This window comes from Naegleria fowleri (assembly GCF_008403515.1).
Source record: "Naegleria fowleri strain ATCC 30894 chromosome Unknown tig43, whole genome shotgun sequence".
Taxonomy (NCBI): domain Eukaryota; phylum Heterolobosea; class Eutetramitea; order Acrasida; family Naegleriidae; genus Naegleria; species Naegleria fowleri.
The window spans coordinates 541,838-560,815 of record NW_025407975.1 but is presented as its reverse complement, the minus strand read 5'-3'; the positions used below and the strand labels follow the sequence as shown (position 1 = coordinate 560,815).

The following is an 18,978-nucleotide window of genomic DNA, read 5'->3' as shown; positions in this document are numbered from 1 at the left end:
TGATGGCATCACAAACATGTGTTCCATCATGATTGGTTTATTTAAAGAGTTTAAATAAGAGAGGAAGTGAAATCAAAAAGACTGCAAAAACTACAATAATGAAAAAGATGGTTTTAGGACTCATGGTCTTTTGGTGTTTGAATGTTTCAATCTTGTTAAAATAATGAAACAATTGATAATAGGTTTGATCACTAGTAATAAGTTCCATGAGCTTCTTCAAAACAGTGTCATCTTGAGATTTTCCACAACTTTGGAATACAGCTGTGAGACTGGAAATAGCTCCAGGTTTGGTATATCTGCCAAATAGAAAATCTTTCATTGTTGGTTTGTCTTCCTTATCTTTTTTCTTATTCTTTTTGTCAACATCTTTTGTAATCACATCAAACATGGATTGCACCACTCCAGAATCAAGAATTTTTTCCAACATGGGTGCCACCTGTTGTTTCAATGATTCAGTTCCAGAGTTTTTAGCAATCACCAAATTATTGCAAATCACTTTAAGGAGAACCATGGAATGATATTTGATATCGGCCAAATATGGATCTAACTTTTCTCTATTGAATTTGATATCCTTAATCAAAGTATCAATTAAATCTGTTTGTCGATTCACCTCAACAATTAATTCAGTAGTACCTTCTGTTGCTAATATTCCTTGTACAGCTGTGTATCCAGCATAGGTCATGTGTTTTAAAAGGACATTTCTATTGTTCTTAATAACATTGTTAATAATGGACACTAACAATGCATGATCATTAGGTTTGATGTACTTGTTAATGATTAGAGTAGCACTATCATGATCCTTAATAGCTGATCTTCCAATGATATAACAGCAAAGAGAGCAAATGTAAGAACTGAATTTGGAACCTTCTTCACCCTTCACCACATATTTCTTATAGAGATTGACTGTCTTCTCGAACAATACTGACTTGCATATAGTTGGAACCAATTTGTCGTTGCTAATAAAGCATGCAATCAATAAAAGTGCCTTCTCCAACATGGATCGATCTTTTTCAAAGTAGTAATCAATAAAATTATTCAAAAATGGAACTCCCAACTCACAAACCACACTTGAAATTTCTTCAAATCGGACTTGAGAGAGGGAAATATCCATTATTTCAATCAAAGCTTGCATGACTAATTTAGAGATGTAATGATATCCCATTTCTAAATCCGTATCACAATCTTCGGAGAGATTAGAAAGATTTTGAATATTCTTCTCTCCTGCTTCAATCACTAATTGCAATAATGGTTTGTTAAAGACATGTTTCTTATTTTCTAAAAGTCCTGGATTCTCATTCTCATCAAAGTATTCGTCAATTTCTGTATCATTATTGAGAGATGAATCTTCTTCAAGCTTCTCCATTTCTTGGAACATTTTCTCTTCAGCATCAAGTGCTTTTTCTTGAGCACGTTTTTTAAGAGGATTTTCTTTCTTGTTTTCTTTCTTTAATTTGTTTTCGTATGCTATTCTTCTATTGGTGTAATTGGTAAGATTAGCAATATAGTGAACAATCTCTCTGTATGACCCAATAAGCTGAATCAAGAAACGAAGACCTTGACTCACATAGGTTAAAAGTTCCTTTGATGTTTCTGTCTTGTTGTTGTTCACATAGAGTTTGATCATGGGTTGAATCCATTCTTCAACAACATTAGTTCGAAGCATATCTCCAGCTTTTCCGATGAGCGTTAAGTGTATCAAAATTTCATGAAAACGAAGAGCCATAACATTCACTTTGTCTGATGAAAGACGACTCGCTTGGGAATGTAAATATTTAACGCACTTTTCGAGGGTTTCCTTTGGGATGGATTCAATGAGTTGCTTTACTTGAGGCTTGCTGCTCAAAACATTGGCATTATGAAGACGTTCAAAGACTTTGGTGTAAGTCTGCTCAATTTGAGTAATATTGGTATTGCTGGAAGATGATGATGATAACAAGGCTTGAAGAGCTTCCATACAAAGGGTATTATTTTCATCGGTGTCATTTGAATGATCCTCCCTGTTCAATCCGATTAATTGTTGCTGAGAAGATGATGTGTTGATGTTGTTTTGGGAAATAGACTCCTTCAACAATTTGCGAATCAATGCCTCATCGGGTGGTAATTGTGAGGCAACCTCCGATGATGATGTTCCAATTGATTTTTTGACCATTTTTTCTTTCGAAACTTTATAATAATTGGATAACAGCCACGCAAACAATTTCATTCAAGGGGAAAACTAAACGAAAAATGAAAATATTTCTTCGTAAAAATAAAATATATTACGCCCACCGTGGGGCTCGAACCCACGACCACAAGATTAAGAGTCTTGCGCTCTACCGACTGAGCTAGACGGGCGCACATGATTATTAATAATGTTGATAATAAATATGCATCACAAAGTAGGGAGTTTGAAAACTTGAGAAGGAGTTCACATGGTTGCTCGACAACAGATTCTTAAGCACCATTGGAATAATATCTGACAGTTTTAATCATCAATATGATCGATATCACAACAATAGGTTTTTTAAAACCCCAAAATGCTTTTTTATTCAAAATTCCAATGTTTAAAAAGCATTCAAAATTGTCGAAGGGATGTAAAATCGGATAAATTCCAAAAAATACAATGGCAAAGGATGGACAATAAACGTGTGAAAATTGTTGCATTCATCTTAATGCAACGACAGCTGATCGAAGAGCACTGGCTCTATCTTGTTCATTCAAACTCTTGATGGATTGAATCATTTCATTCAATAAGGTACAGAATTGAGAAAGAAGAATTTCATCATTGGAAGATGATTGAGGAGAGGAGGGTGACGAAGATGTGGTAGAATTCACTTCTTCTCCATCATCAATCTTGAGATTGAGAGTGTCATCATCTTCTTCCTCTTGATCGTTATGATTCTTCATAGCTGATGCTTGTTCTTGAGGAGAAGATGGAAGTGCAACGTTAATCAACTTATCAAGAGCATCACAATTATTGGCAGATACTGCAAGAGGTGATGAAGAGGTGGCGGTGGTGGTGGTGATATTGGTGGTATTGGAGACAAATGATAAGTCATTCATCATACCTGAAGTAGAATAGGAAATGGAATTGTTGTAGCAAGGTTGTTGTGAAATGCTACCGTGATGGTCAAAAAGAGATTCTTTTTGACGTTTGAATGACTCCCCAGTGTAATCCATGTCCACATTCAATGCAGTTGGCAAACTTCTCTTGGTGGAAGGATTTTTTGTTTTTCTGGTCTTTGGAGAGAGAGAACCATTACTGTTGGGAGCGGTTGATGATGATGTTTGAACACTACTTTCTTGCTTCTTTCTAGCAAAGACATGAAATTCAACACTGGTGAGTTCACAAATGGCCTTATTCAAATCCCGCAAATCATAAAGTGACATCTTAAAGTGAACCAGTTGTTTGTAGGATTGAACTTTTTCAATTTGAACACGATTCTCAGAAGCAAATACTTTTTCTAGAGAATGATTAGGATGATCAGGACCAGGTGAAATAACTCCACCAATAGCCTCCTTAGTGGTTCCACCAATCAATACAACTTTCATGTACAACATTTGAGGAAGTGAACATGGAAGATTGGGAGATAATGGAGATAACTTCAAACAATGTCTGAGTTGATATCTGAGAGAAGAGTAAAGTACAATGCCTTTGCTTTGACCAGTGGATGGGTCAATGGAAGGTTCAAGACATGAGGTATCTTCTCGTGAATGAGTCAACACAACATCAACATTCAATTTCAGATTATTACTATAAAAGTAATCAGGATCAAATGTTTCAACATTCCAGGTTGGAGATGATTGATTCATCACACATTGAAAAGTAGCTTTGGGATGAGTCAAGTTTTTGGTGGCGGCAGCAGCAACAACCGAATTAGCATTCGAAATCTTTTCAGCAGCATAAGTATTGGAAGCAACCAAATTCCTATTGGAGGTGGTGCTATTAGTGGTGCTATTAGTTGTTGTTGTACTCGAAGTAGTGGTGGTGGTCGTTAAAATTCCTCCCATCGTACGATTACACCACTTGGAAAGTACCTGTTTCTTTGGGGTTGAAATAGGAAGTGCCTTTGATTTCAACAATGATAAAGGGTTGTGGTTGGAATAAGTAATGTATGAATGGGAAACCAATGGATGCATTCACACCATCACCACACAGTGAAAGACATTAGAAGTGATGATTCACCATTGTTGTTGTTAGTTAAAATTGTATATATCAATATAAAACTCACCATTGTTGTTGTTGTTGGAAGTTGAGTTGGACAATGTTTGAAGCATCTTTGGAGGAGTGAGAGATTGATATATACAATGAGGTATGGTGGAAGGTATTGCTATGATACAGGAAAGGGTTGTGTGGTTGGGGTCACTCGTGTGTGTGCGTGCGTGTGTGGTTGACTTCAATGAATAGGTGGTGGTGTTCAATGAATGATGGATACTACCGAAAGAGGTGATGTGCTACAGAAATTCAGAGCTAAGCGGGTCAAGAACAATCGGATGTTGGTGCTGATTGTGATGATGATATGGAATACCTGCTTCGGTGATTCAAACAAACGGTTGTGGCTTCAATTTTGTTTTGATCGTGAAATTCAACAAATTCAATTAAAAACACGATATCAGTGTTGTAAATGTAATCGTGTGAGGAGAGTTAATGAGGGATTTTGGAAACTCAAATCACTTATTCTCAATCAATCGAGTTGACTTTGTGATGATGTGTACGTAGAATACAATTCTCTATTGAGAGTGTGTGGAGAGAGAGCCTTTTACTTCTTTCGAAGTTGGTTGGACAGTGGATGTCAAAGAAAATGGCGGGCTGATTTTTTTTATATTTAGAACTCGAATGGTTTCTGAGGGACCAAAAAAAGCAACACATGAAGTTGCTGTTGAGTTTGTTTGGAAAGGATTGTTGAATTTTTGTACATGGGAGCGAAAGGAGAAGAGACCAAAATCAGGTCCATCATCACACTGTCAATTTTTTTCATCAACAAGCAACCTTCATGCGTTTCTTGTAAAGATTTCAAATAGAAAGCTGCATCAAAGAAGAACCTATTTTTCGCAACACGTTCTGCTGTTAGTATCGTTCAAATGAGGCAAACATCTTTTTCTTTCAATTCGTTGTCTGTTCGACAACCTCACACCTATTGTCGCTCTAACGCCGTCTTCAAAGGCTTGACATGCACTCTGAAAAATCTAACGTTCATAAGCGTTGCCACTCTCGTATTGGATTCTGTCTGTCCTCACCTCCAATTATATCCTTTAGGTTTTGAAATTTTTCAGCTTCAAAAAAATACACAATTTTATCACCCATCTGTTGTAGAGATCACACAAAAGAGGAACATCATCAAACGATCTGGATTGAGAAGAAACATTGGAAACTCTTGTCGGAACATTCAATTTTTGTACTGTGATAACACTATCATGATCTTTGCATAAGACTCTCACTAATTTATTTTAAAATCACAAATTTCTGAATCTGTCCCAGTGTTCAGGCTTTTCCTTTTTAAATAGGAAATTCTTTGTCCGTTGTGCTAGACTATCGAGAAAGACAACATTGTTAGTTAATCACTAGTTGTCTATCATATTCCGATTTGTTAGCTGTTATAATGATGGCAAGAACATCATCACCTTCCTTTTCATTACTTCCTCCATCTTCATTGTTGTACCCACCACCTCCATCTTCAACACATGTTCCATACACAACATCAATCAACCCATCGTTAGCTCATTCCGTTATGAATTTCCATACCAACAACAATTCTTCATCATCGGGCAACAATGGTCTTGTTGGTGTTTCAGCATTGTCTTCCGTACCAAATTACAACAATGATTCAGCTGGTGGTTATTCTTCCTCTTCCTACCACTACAACTATCCCGTCAATACAACATCGTCGCTGGCCAATCATCATCATCACTCTTCATCCATGAACGGGTATCCTCTCTCTACTCCTTCACTATCATCTTCTCTACTTTCTGGACAGCAGTTTCATATGAATGACATGATGATAATGTCCCCTAACCAACCATCTATTCCACCACCAACGACGACTCACAAACAACCCTATGGCCAGCAACAACACCCGTCGACGAGAACTAATACATTCCAATCCAATATCAAGAACAATGGAGATGGTCATACGAATCATCTTCCTCTCAGCTGTACATTGCCTACAAATTCTTCTCAATCCATGAACACGTCGTTTTACTCGAATATTGGAAATTCAGTAGTAGTTACTGAAGGAAAAGACACCAACCCAAACTACTCTTCCGATAACCGAAATAATATCTCACTTCTTTCCTCTTATAATAGAAATCAAGAAAGTGTGATGGCTCCAAATTATTATTTATTTTCTGACCATGGACCAAGAAATTTAGATGATCCCATCACTCCTAATTATTATCAATCAAACATTAATAATTTTCAACCAACGAATCATCACCTCCCGATGAACACAAGTTTATTTCAACAGAATAATCAGATAGAACGTCCTGGTTTTTACAATCAACAACCAAATATTTCGTCAAACAATAATGCATCTTCATTAATGAACCATTCATTCAAAGGAAATTCAACCCACAACATTCCATTCAACAACATCAATTATAATTCATCAAGCTCCTTTGACCCTCAAAACTCTTCCAAATTATACCCCCAAAAATCAAGTCATAGCACGGATGCAAATTCAACTCACAACAACTCTTCCAAAAATAGACCAATACTTAGACCCAAGGTCATTAATCAAAGAACAGATCCTCAATATTTGCAAATGTTAAAAATTCCTACTTCAGTTGTTATTGACAATTCTGTTTCTGACTCGAGAAAAAACACTGCTGTGATTAAGTTATCAGTTAATGTTTTAAAGACGTACAAACATATTAATGATGTATATTATTTGAAAAAGGAGGAAGAGAGAAGATTAAAACAATTGAAGAATGGGAAAACACATAGCTCCAAACATAAGAAAATTAGTAGCTCTAAAACAAGTTTACCATATGTTAGTGAAGCTGCGAACGTTGATTTACACCGACAAAATACTAACAATCCTAATTTCAATAATGTTACGTTTCCCTATAGGCCAACCATTCAGCCATATCCTGAGGAGGATACCTCAAATTTGAACAATCCAAATTGTTCTCAGAAACAATCAGAAATATCTCGACAACAACCTCATACTTCATTTTTATCCTATAGTTCATTTGGAAACAATCAATTGTATAATTACTATACTGCTATGAAAAACAATTACATGGATCCTACGACTATTGCTGCTGCTAACATGACGCAGTATAACTCATCAACAGTAATGACGAGTAACCCACAGAACGTAATGACATCACAAACCCTACCTTCTTTTACCGAACAACATACCATTCAACAACAACAACAACAACACAATTCATACAAGACTGTAAATGATACTATGGCTCCCACTTCTTCTGTATCATCTTTCTATCAACAACAACAACAACAAGCTCAACAAAATGTTAACCAACCAATGACAGGAGTAGATGACTCACAAGGCAATTATATTGTACAGATTAATGAGTTGATCAACAACAGATTTTTAGTTGAGGAAGTTATGGGAAAGGGATCTTTTGGAGTTGTTGTCAAGGCATTCGACATACCCAACAATGAGCACGTGGCTGTAAAAATTATCAAAAACAAACCACAGTTTCATACACAGGCTCACATTGAAATTCAGCTTCTCAAAGATTTAAACACAAAAGATGCAAATGGAAAGAATAATATTGTGAGGATGAAAGAATATTTTCAATGGAAGAATCATTTGTGCATTGTCTTTGAATTACTCTCGATGAACTTGTATGATCTTCTAAAGGCAAGCAATTTTACTGGACTCTCATTGTTTCGAATTTGTAAATTTGGAAAAGAATTACTTCGTACCTTGAGTTTTTTATCACTTCCAGAGGTACAAGTCATTCATTGCGACTTGAAACCTGAAAATATTTTACTCAAGAATCCAAAAAAGAGTAGCATCAAAGTCATTGATTTCGGTAGCTCTTGCTATGTTAACAATAAGATGTACAAGTACATTCAAAGCAGATTTTATAGATCTCCAGAGGTGATATTGGGACTTCCATATGGAACAGAAATTGATATGTGGAGTTTTGGATGCATTCTTGTTGAGTTGCATACAGGTAATCCTCTATTTGATGGAAAGAACGAAACAGACCAAATTTACAAAATTATTCAAGTGATTGGAATGCCACCAAGACACATGATTGAACAATCTCCAAAAAAAGACAAGTTTTTCAAATTGAATACTCTCACTCATCAATACGAACCATTAGATTCCTCAGTAATACCGAACTCTGTTTCTCTTTATAATATTATCATGAATGTTCCTCCCAAAAGACACATCTCTCCATATTCATTTACTTTTGAAGTTCCTATGAATTTTATGAAATTGTACATGTTGGTGAACAAAATTCTCCAATACGATCCACACATTAGACTGAAGCCACAGTATGCAATTCAAGAGGATTTTTTCAAAATTAGTGACATTGCTCATCAAGCGGTGTTGGAATCACCTGCATTTATACACAATGGAACGACCAGTCCTTATCTATATTCAAATATCACTACCGCTGCTGTCAATACCACCCTATTGTCCAATTCTCAGAGCATGGTGCAACCTGTTTCGAAACAGATCATGACTGGTGGTGGTAGCAGCACGAATTATAACGTTCCTCCTATGAATTCGTTGCGAACTTCAACGTACAATGGTCCAACAACCACTCAACTTGCATCTCAAATGTATGGCATTAATAATTATTCTCTGGGGTATTCCAATCCATTAGGCCATAATAATACAGCCAATGATCAGACATCTCAACACACTTTCAACCTGTAATAAAAGAATGTGTAGAGAGTCGTTGACATCGAAGATTTTCATGCTCTCGATCGGCAGTGCTGCTACTATAGCCATTCAAAAATCGGCGAATTCAAATTTCGGCTCTAGGATTGTCGCAGCCCAAGGTAAAAAAATGCAGCAAATCCAAGCATCAACACAACAACAAACAACACGAGTCGGACTATCGTCCATAAGCATTTGGAACCACCACCAAGAAGCAACACCACACCACTTCAACACAAATCAACTCAGAGAAGAAAATTCACAACATCAAACGTTAATGATATCAACGCCGACGACACTAGCAACCAATTCCAAAAGAGTATTACCATCCTCGTCGGAGATGGAAATTTCATTTCAACCGCAAACTCATGGCAACGACCACAAAAACAATAACTCTTTGAAACTATCCTCACATCACACCAATCGTACATATTCAACGAGAAAAACAAATTCAACTCGTGGAAATGTTTTCTTTTTTGGAAATGATAGTTTTCATCATTGCTTGAAACAAACTCTCTCGCATCAACCCTCATGTAAAAATAATGCACCCACTCGTTCAGCAACATATTTTGGAGCAAGTACAGATGCCCAATTTACAAGACATCATCCATTGATAGAATCTAATGAAATTGTTAAGGTAGCAAGTGGTGATTGTCACTCCTTGTTTTTAACGAAAGACCATCGAGTGATCGTGGCAGGTAAAAATAAGGTATGTGTTTTTTAAGAGATATGAGATGTTATAAGAGCATGGTATATTGATGTGCGAACTGATTCCAACACCATGAATTCACTATTATCATGCCTTCTAGAATGGTCAACTGGGATTATACCATTTTAACCCTATTCAAGAACCTCAATACTTGGAGTTTATAGGAGAAGAGAAGATTCCATGTCCACCCATAAGAAATGTGTATTGTGGAGGTGACTATTCCTTCATTGAAACCATGGATCATCAAATTTACAGTTTTGGTAAAAATAAGATTGGACAATTAGGTATTGGAGATTGTGTCAATACAAGAATTGCCATTCCCACCCGAGTACAAATTCATGACAAGACGAATTGTTTCGTCACTAAAGATTCATCATCTTCCATCAGGATGACTACAGGTGCTACCCTCTCGACGTCGAGTTCCTTTTCTCCATTCCATGCGAAGAATGTTTCTCAAGAAGCCTCACCTCCTCTGCCACCCATGATTGCTTTGCCACCACTACCACCACAGCAACAAGGCTCACTCCAATCAGGACATTCTCTTGGTCCAGTAAAACTCATCAGTTGTGGTTGGCAATCGACCTTTATACTATTTGAGAATGACCACTTGTATGTTTGTGGTGATAATAGTCATCAATGTCATGTACCATCTTCCTCCTCTGCTCCTAACAACCACAACAACCCTTCATCATCATCCTCCTTACAGTCATCATCACCCTCTCAGCACAACTTTAAGCCCATCATTAGTCCTCAAAGAAAACAAGAAAAATTTTCTTTTCAACGCATTGAAATTCAAAACTTGTACGCTTCATCGCCGAACAATAAGATTAAGGATATTCAGGTTGGTCTCTTCCATACTGGAATACTCATGGAAAATGGAGAGGTTTGGATTTCATGTCCATGCTGTTGTTCTCCAATAGAGTTAGAAAGAAGAAAATTTAAAAAGAAGAGCTTTATTGATAAGAATGGTAAATTAATTGTTACAGAATATGGTAATGACTTGTTGAAATCATTCAAGATTATGCACATGGCTTATTTATCAACATTTCTTGGTACTCCCAATGATGTTGTGTATGTGAGTGGAATTAATTATTGTGGTAGTTTAGGTGTAGGATCTACAGATTTGATTGCCTACAAACGATTTACTGAATCTTCACTTTTAAGCCATTTGAACATTGAGAGAATTTATGGCACGAACCGAACGATTATTGTTACTCGAGAGGGTCATGTGTATGTGTGTGGAAGTAATTGTCAAGGAGAGTTGTGTTTGGATCCATTAGAGTATGGTCAGTACAGTTGTAGTAATAGTATTAGTGGTAGTAGTAGTAGTAGTAGTGGTGGTGATGAGAATGTATTATCAAGTTGTAATCATAGTCGTCATTCCAGTTGTAATCATAGTGTTTCTTCTTCCAATAATCGTACCAATCAAATGCTCACTGATGAGAACTCAAGTTGCAATGCTCCATGTCCCTGTGGAAATGATCAGTGTTTAAGGTCGTGTATTGCAACTCCTCAACGAGTACTCTTCTTAGAGAATGAACTAAAAAAGAGAAGAAATGCAAAACTTGAAATATCCTGTGGATCATTTCATACCATTGCCTACTTTACAAGCACAGAGACAAGAGATTTGTCATCGTTTTATGACAATTTGTACAAGACTTTGTGCAATGATTTGCAAGATGAGCGGCTGTCATGCAGAAATCATGGATTTTCTGACCTATCCTTTAGATTCCAGACAAACACATTAGATGTTATAATAGGGTCATCAGAGACACAGAAACGATCCGCTCAATGGATGGATCACACGTTCTTTTTGGCTCCTCAAACAAAGAAGATTAAATTCACGTAGTGACTATGGGTTTTTCCTCAAGTTGAACCATGTATGAGACAGGATGATTAAAAAGTGCAACGTTAATACCTGAAGGAGTACAACATGTTCTTACATTATTTTTCAACGCACTTTCAGGTTCCACGCAAAGGCAGTCAGTCTCAAAGAGGTGTTGGTAGCGTTTGGCGCCATTTTTTCTGATCGTTTATAACCGTAAAAAAATGACATCAAAGGGGCCCGTAAAGATGACAAGAAGCGAGCTGTATTCAGCTCTGATGGATAGCGAAGAAGAAGAATATTACAAAGAATTAAAGCAAGAAGAGGAAGAACTATTTAACAAAAAGGGAAGATCAAAACTGCAAGATTTATCAAATTCATTCGGAAGCGAGAATACATACAATGCTTCCGATGGAGATGAGGATGATGATGATGAAGACGACACTTTTGAAGGAACTCTAAGAATGTTAGAGAAGAAAAAGAAAAAGATCGAGGAAGAGAAAATACCTGAATTAAAACGAAGGCAGTCCCCCACACCTGAACTCAAAAAAGAACCAGAGGTGATTGAGGACTTTATTCGAAATTTTTTGTCAAAGAAAGGATTAGAAGAAAGTTTGCGAATTTTCAATGACGAATTGTATGAAAAGAAACAAAAAGGAGAATTGGATGAATCTTCTGATGCAGTACCTGACGTGTATACACAGTTGCAAAGAGTTGAAGAGGAATTACACTTTTGCAAAAAGCAACTGGAACAACAAAAACAATTATCTGAGTATGTTATTCATGATCGTTAGCATTGTTTTTATCAAAATTTCATCAGAAATATTGTTCAAAAGTTTGAAAAACTTAGGCGAGTGAAAGACCACCACAAAATGAATCACATGCAAACTGTTCAAACTAGGGATCAGCTAAGGAAAGAGTTAGAACGAATGAAAAACCACTGTGCAAAATACGAGCCATTTATTGCAGAATTAACAAATAAGTATGACAAAGTTTTCAAAGAAAAAACGTTGGTCTGTCTTGAAAGAGATAGACTTGTCAATAGAGTGACAGAGCTCGAAAATATCATTAGACAACAAAATGGAGAGCCCTCATCCCTAAATAATACTGCGAACAATGAGATGGAGAAGGTTAAAAAGACTAAAACTATCAAGAAAACGAAAAAGAAGGATTCAGTGTTACCGCCAGAGAAGAAAAATCCTTGGAAAGAAAAGAAAATTGCAAGGACAGTGGCAGAAACATTTCAGCTCTCTCAAAATTATGAAAGCCACAGCATGGCTATTTCTGGAATAGCTGTTCATTCAAAGAAGCCTATTGTGGCCACAGCATCAGACGACGGCACATGGAAAGCGTGGTCACTACCCTCTTCAAAAGTCATTATGAGTGGAGAGGGTCATTCTGATTGGGTGAGTGGAATTGACTTTCATCCATTTGGAACTCATTTGGCTACTAGTGGAGGCGACTGCTTAATTAAGCTTTGGGATTTCACAACTGCAAGCTGTTCATTAACATTTGATGATCATACCCTTCCTGTGTGGGATTGCCAATTTCACTACAGTGGAGATTTTTTAGTTTCGTGTTCGATGGACCAAACTGTCAAATTGTTTGACATCCGATCAGAGAGATGTGTGACAACGTTCAGAGGACACAAAGACAGTGTAAATAGTGTTGTTTGTATTCCATTCACCAATACGCTGTTGACAGCATCAGCAGACAAAACGTTGTCGTTATGGGACATGAGGGCAGACAGCAAGAATCTTTGTGTTCAAACTTACTATGGTCACAAAAACAGTTGCAACTATGTCACTATTAATCTTCAAGGCGATACTATGGCTTCCACTGATTGTGATGGGCTTGTTTTAGTTTGGGATTTGAGAACACAGAAAATACGAAATCAATTTAATATCAGTGATGTCCCAACCTCTGCAAACAAATGTGCCTTCGACCCTAGTGGAAAGGTTTTAGCCGTGGCTTGTGCAGATACGTCCATTCGATTATTCTGTCCTGATGGAATCAAAGAAGATGAACAGTCAAAACCAAATTACACGATAGGAGAGCTCAAAGGAAATAAGGAGGCTGTACAAGTCGTCAAATTTGACTCTGAGGGAAAATTTGTGGTGAGTGGCAGCGACGATGGCATGTTGTGTCTATTCAACAATTAAGGAGTGCGTTAAAAATTTCCTTTTTGGAGCTCAATCCAAAATAAATCTTTGCGAAAAAAATGTCCTCCTCATCACTCAAGCTCTATGGGTCTCGGCTTTGCCCTTTTGTTGACCGAATCAAACTCATTCTAGCCTTCAAGCAGGTGCCCTATGAAAACATTAACGTTAACTTGAATATGAAGAGTAAAGAATTTTTACAATTGACTCCTTACGGAAAGGTATGAGTTGTAATAGTAGTAGATCAAATTCATAACATGAAATTTATTCTCATCATCTTTTTTGGTCACTGTTGATGTTCGTTCACTTTTCTAGGTTCCTGTTCTTGTTCACAACCAGAAACCAATTTACGAATCTGCTGCTATTTATCAATACGTCAATGATGTTTTTACCAATCACGATTTAATGCACAAAGATCCCTACATGAGAGCAATGCAACGATCTTGGACCTATTATTGTAACACTCGACTTGCACCCACCATTTACAAGTACATGTTCAATCAAGATCCAAGCAAAGAAGTGGAATTGAAACAAAAACTCGAAGATCGTTTACTATTTTTAGAGAATGAGGGTTTGAAAAAGATGCAAGACACGAATGGCAATAAGGGATCCTTCTTTTTGGGTGATGGCAACGAACCCAGCATGCCAGATATGATGTATCTACCTTTCTTGGTTCGCTTGGATGTGTTGAAAACATTCAAAGGATTTGAAATGGGTAAAGAACTATCTAGACTAAAAAGCATGTATCAAGTCAACGCTCAACAAGATTACTACAAGAACAATAAGGAATTACCATCCATAGAAGAAATTATTAAGGGTTATACTCCATACGTGAAGGGTGAACTTACAATGAAAGAAGATTGGATTCTTTAAAAAAGGGTTCTTCAGAGAATTCGACCAGTAAGAGACTCGGTTTGATTCAACCTTGAGCCTTTTTCCGTTTCATTTCCATTCAGAATTTAATATTGATGATGATCATTAAAAAATAATTAAAGACAACAACATCATCATGATCAAATCCACATACAACAGCAGTGATGAAGAAGAGGACCGTACCTCGTATGAACAAGAAGACAACAAGGAAGATCATCGCCATTCTCTTTCATTCCGATCCTCTCATTTACCACCAAGTGGTGATGCATCCAACAACAACAAACGAAAATCTCTGTTAGAAACATTCTCTTCCCGAACAAGGCTTCAATTCAAAGCTGCTCAAGTCTTGTTGCCTGATGATTCCGAAGCAGCCATTTCTGCTAAAACAATACAAAACAATACACCATCATCGGATGAAGCCTATGAAAGCGAAGATGAAAGGAGTAGTAGTAATGGTAGTAATAGACAACATTCTCATAACAGATGGGCAGCTCTTGATCAACCATCATCATCCTCCTCGCTACAAACATTATCGGAACAACAACAAGAGGATGAAGATCATCGTACACTCTATGAACGTCTTTTGGAAAACAAACTCAAAAAACAAAAGGAAATTGAAGAACAAAATGCTCCTAAAGGTCCCAAATCACTCGATGAAGATGATGTACATTATTTGAGAGAACAAGAAGAATTAATGAAAGAAAAAGAAAGAGAAATTAAGAAACAAGAAGAAGAAGAAATTGCAAAATATTTAAAAGGAGAAATGGATCGTGGTTCTGTAAATACAGTAGTGATGACTGTTCTTGATGATAAAGAAGATACCAACACACTTGTTCAAGATTCTCCTGAGAATAGAAATGTTGTTGAATTGAATGCAAGTCCTACAGTTTTACCAATTTCAGATTTACAAGTTGTAGAAGTGAAAAAGAGAAAACGAAATGAAACGACAATGACGAATCATTCGAATGATCATAATGCCAAGAAAAAGAAGAATAACAAAAAGAACGCATCATCAACCATTGTGAATAGTCATTTATTAGAATATGACAGTTCGTAGTAGTAGAATGATGATTGCTCGAATCATGATGATATGTTCAAATCATATTTTAATAATAATAATTTTTTAAAAAATATTTTTTATTAAAAAATGTCCAACACCTTTACAACATCTTTTTCATCATCATTCGGAGGTGTTTTGGGTGTTTCAGCTGTTGAACATTTTCATCCAAATGGTCAAGATATTCTTCAAATGCAAAAGAATTTACTCCCAAAACCATTCAAAATTGCTTGTCTTGAATCTTTACAATTTTCTTCTCAACTCTACATTCTACTCGGAGATGATCATGGAAGATTATTAATTTTTGATTTTTCAAAATTAGAATTTGTATCATTTGTGAAATTCATCACTCTACCATTCAATCCATACAAATAAGATTTCAAATGAATGATGAAATGGATGAAGATCATCATGATCCTATGAATACAATATTGACGAATACTTCTATTACAACAGATAGTCATCCAACAAGTGAATGTTTCATTTACACTGCTAGTCATCAATCCATCAAAGTTTGGAAATTTAAAGATTTATTAGTGAAATCTCTAAATCCAATTTTCACCATTACTCCTTCTCTATATAAGGATAGTAGTGAAAATTCTCAAAATGGAGAGATTATTAATTGCATGAAACTTGTTGATCCATTCATGTATATTGGATTTGATAATGGATATATTTATTGTATTGATATCAACACTACAAAATTAGAGCATGTCACTCGAGTCATCAAAACACAATCAGGTAGTACTAGTAGTTCCAATAATAATAATGATGGACAAATTTGTGGTATTTCCATTCATTCCATTCAACAATCTATAGGTCATAATCAACTATTTGTTGGATGTGCAGATGGTACCATTCGAATTTTTAATTCATCCTTACATTCACAGAATACAACAATTATTGATCCATTCTGTTGTGTCAAAAAGAAAATGTCTGTTCAATGTTGTTGTAATAACTTCTCACTGGATGAACCCAATGCTAATTGGTTACTAGTCTCCAATACAGATACTAATTTTATGAGTTTGTACTCGATCAAGTTCAATCCCACCAAACCAGCAAGAATGATCATGAGTGGAAAAACCAGTGATGTGAAAATTACCAAAGATTGTATGATATCCTTAGGTGGAGCTCATGTTTATTATTGGAATCGAGATGGAACCTTGCAATTCAAGTTAGAAACTCATTTCGAACATTTATACAGCATTCTCGAAATGGAACATGTAAATCCTCGTTTGTTGGTAGTGATTGGAGTTTTGAATGATGACAATTATTTGATCACCCTCTCTACCACTCAACGAAATATTTTGCATAAAATTAGAATACCTCATTGTTGAGGGTTCTTGAGCAATTCATCGGATTACATTCTGAACATTGTTCTCTCAAAACTCTCATTCCCAATAATGGCGAGTTATCATTTTGGTATATACCCGTGTTATCATCATTTTGGTATATACCCATATAGAGAACCCCATACAGAGAACCAACAAACACACCTCTCTAGTCACTCCAATCATCCATATCGTGATGAATGGTGACTTGTTCTTCTGGACTTGCAAACATACCATAATTGGTATCTAAAATGGAAATTGCAAAATCAGTTCCTGCCGTATATAATACTTGTCGAGTCTCATCAAAACACATACTCAATATTTTACCATAATGTGATGAAGAGTCATGCACTTTGGGAATTATCTTTTCACCACTCTCTTGATGAAACATTTCAACAAAACTCTCCGCTGCATGAAATATTAATTTTGAATATTTTCCACCATGACACATCAATTGACAGGATTGTGAACTTGAGATATCATTATGTACTTTACAATTAAATTGAGTATTCATTCCTGTTTGTGTAACCCATTTCATCATTCTTCGATCATTGGATGAACTAAATAAATATTGTCCATCATGTGCAAAGCAAAGTGAATTGATGTGATCATTGTGAGCCAATGGCACTTTGATATTGGCATAATTATAGGCTTTGGCAGGTGAAAATTTAATATTGTGAGTGGTGGTTTTGTTAATTTCTTTTTTTGTATCACTGCCACCACTAGCACTCACACTGGCAGTACCACTTGTACCACCAATACTATTTCTACTACCACCACTTGTACCACCACCACTTTGACCACTCGCTACAGAAATCTTCTTTTTTGAAAGACTACTTTTCATTGTATAAAATTGATCCATACATAATAACCATCCTGAGGTTCGAATGTCCCATAATCGAATTGTACCATCATTACTTGCACTTGCAAAGAGATATTCAGAATGTGGTGACCATTTCACACATCTCACTTTTGAAGAATGTCCAATAAATTGTTGAATATTAGCACCTGAATTTAAATCACAGAGACGAATGGAGTGATCTTCTAAGGCACATGCAATGAGTGTTGTAGGACCACTACTACCATGACCACCATGACTATTATTGTACATATCCATCGAATAAATACTACTCTGACAATCAAAAGAAGAGACACAAGTCATGGTACTTGTATCCCATACATTTAAGAGATGATCTTTACCACATGAAAAGAACATTCCACAATCATTGGAATACCACATGACACCAGTTAAAGAACTTGAATGAAGTGTTTGTTGTGATCTTTTTGTGTGAATGGGTTTAATGATGGGTTGTTGAGTGGTGAAAGTATTGGTGGAATTGGTATTATTGGTAGTAGTAGTATTGGTATTGTTGGAATTGATGGAGGAATTGATATTGGTAATCTTTTGAATCGTTCTACCTTTTTTAGTCATATTCTCATCCTCATCGATTAAATGTTCATAATATTCAAATCCATTCACAATAGATGGTAAACAATCATACAATGCAATGATTCGATCATTTCCACAACTTAGTAGAAATCTCTTTTCATTGGTTTTATCCAAATCAAGACAAGTGATGGAATGGACATGAGGTGAATCTATTTTTACTCTTCTTGAATCATTCAAAGATGATTTTAAATGTGAATCATAATAGGAATGAGATTGAAAGAAATCATACAAGTAATGATGTGAATGATGAAGAGAAAATCGTAGTGTCATGTAATATTGATAAAGTGTTTTGGGAGGATTATTCCGATCCTCCTGAGAGAATGATGATGATTTGAAAATAAAATCCTTTAAGGAAGAATAAGATGGGTGGAGTCTTGTGGATGGTGTTGTGTGAAGAGATGTTGTTGAGTGGTGGTGGTGTTGGTGGTGGTGTTGGTGGTGGTGTTGGTGGTGGTGTTGGTGGTGTTGGTGGTGTTGGTGGTGGTGGTGGTGTTGGTGGTGTTGGTGGTGTTGGTGGTGTTGGTGGTGATCCTCCTCCTCTTCAGGAAGGTCTTTTCTCATTTTTTTCAATGATCATTGAGGCACCGAAGGGCCAATAAACAATATTTAATTTTTTTCAATGATCGTTAAAGTTCTAAAAAGTTGTGTGAGGAGGATGAGAGCGCTGTACTCAGAGTTGTTGTTGTTGTTCCGTGTTGTTGACTTTGACGACGACTCGAGTGTGT

General features: G+C 36.3%; 10 protein-coding genes across 10 annotated transcripts; 7 read left to right on the top strand and 3 right to left on the bottom strand.

Moving 5' to 3' along the window:
- Positions 1-37: 37 nt before the first annotated feature.
- On the bottom strand, positions 38-2,149 carry FDP41_005233 (uncharacterized protein; the record flags this gene model as incomplete). The annotated part of the gene is made up of 1 exon (XM_044708736.1): positions 38-2,149. The coding sequence occupies one exon, from the start codon at positions 2,147-2,149 to the stop codon at positions 38-40; it is 2,112 nt and encodes a 703-aa protein (XP_044560619.1).
- Positions 2,150-2,643: 494 nt separating this feature from the next.
- FDP41_005232 (uncharacterized protein) lies at positions 2,644-4,214 on the bottom strand (the record flags this gene model as incomplete). Its single annotated transcript, XM_044708735.1, has 2 exons — positions 2,644-4,047; positions 4,212-4,214. 2 exons carry the CDS (start codon positions 4,212-4,214, stop codon positions 2,644-2,646), a joined length of 1,407 nt encoding a protein of 468 aa, XP_044560618.1.
- Positions 4,215-5,582: 1,368 nt separating this feature from the next.
- On the top strand, positions 5,583-8,846 carry FDP41_005231 (uncharacterized protein; the record flags this gene model as incomplete). The annotated part of the gene is made up of 1 exon (XM_044708734.1): positions 5,583-8,846. The coding sequence occupies one exon, from the start codon at positions 5,583-5,585 to the stop codon at positions 8,844-8,846; it is 3,264 nt and encodes a 1,087-aa protein (XP_044560617.1).
- A 133-nt stretch (positions 8,847-8,979) lies between these two features.
- Positions 8,980-11,407, top strand: FDP41_005230 (uncharacterized protein; the record flags this gene model as incomplete). Its single annotated transcript, XM_044708733.1, has 2 exons — positions 8,980-9,558; positions 9,659-11,407. The coding sequence occupies 2 exons, from the start codon at positions 8,980-8,982 to the stop codon at positions 11,405-11,407; spliced, it is 2,328 nt and encodes a 775-aa protein (XP_044560616.1).
- Positions 11,408-11,607: 200 nt separating this feature from the next.
- FDP41_005229 (uncharacterized protein) lies at positions 11,608-13,545 on the top strand (the record flags this gene model as incomplete). The annotated part of the gene is made up of 2 exons (XM_044708731.1): positions 11,608-12,155; positions 12,204-13,545. The coding sequence occupies 2 exons, from the start codon at positions 11,608-11,610 to the stop codon at positions 13,543-13,545; spliced, it is 1,890 nt and encodes a 629-aa protein (XP_044560615.1).
- Positions 13,546-13,604: 59 nt separating this feature from the next.
- Positions 13,605-14,415, top strand: FDP41_005228 (uncharacterized protein; the record flags this gene model as incomplete). The annotated part of the gene is made up of 2 exons (XM_044708730.1): positions 13,605-13,763; positions 13,858-14,415. The coding sequence occupies 2 exons, from the start codon at positions 13,605-13,607 to the stop codon at positions 14,413-14,415; spliced, it is 717 nt and encodes a 238-aa protein (XP_044560614.1).
- A 136-nt stretch (positions 14,416-14,551) lies between these two features.
- Positions 14,552-15,472, top strand: FDP41_005227 (uncharacterized protein; the record flags this gene model as incomplete). The annotated part of the gene is made up of 1 exon (XM_044708729.1): positions 14,552-15,472. The coding sequence occupies one exon, from the start codon at positions 14,552-14,554 to the stop codon at positions 15,470-15,472; it is 921 nt and encodes a 306-aa protein (XP_044560613.1).
- A 90-nt stretch (positions 15,473-15,562) lies between these two features.
- On the top strand, positions 15,563-15,847 carry FDP41_005226 (uncharacterized protein; the record flags this gene model as incomplete). The annotated part of the gene is made up of 1 exon (XM_044708728.1): positions 15,563-15,847. The coding sequence occupies one exon, from the start codon at positions 15,563-15,565 to the stop codon at positions 15,845-15,847; it is 285 nt and encodes a 94-aa protein (XP_044560612.1).
- Positions 15,848-15,867: 20 nt separating this feature from the next.
- Positions 15,868-16,809, top strand: FDP41_005225 (uncharacterized protein; the record flags this gene model as incomplete). The annotated part of the gene is made up of 1 exon (XM_044708727.1): positions 15,868-16,809. One exon carries the CDS (start codon positions 15,868-15,870, stop codon positions 16,807-16,809), a length of 942 nt encoding a protein of 313 aa, XP_044560611.1.
- A 163-nt stretch (positions 16,810-16,972) lies between these two features.
- Positions 16,973-18,814, bottom strand: FDP41_005224 (uncharacterized protein; the record flags this gene model as incomplete). The annotated part of the gene is made up of 1 exon (XM_044708726.1): positions 16,973-18,814. One exon carries the CDS (start codon positions 18,812-18,814, stop codon positions 16,973-16,975), a length of 1,842 nt encoding a protein of 613 aa, XP_044560610.1.
- Positions 18,815-18,978: the final 164 nt, after the last annotated feature.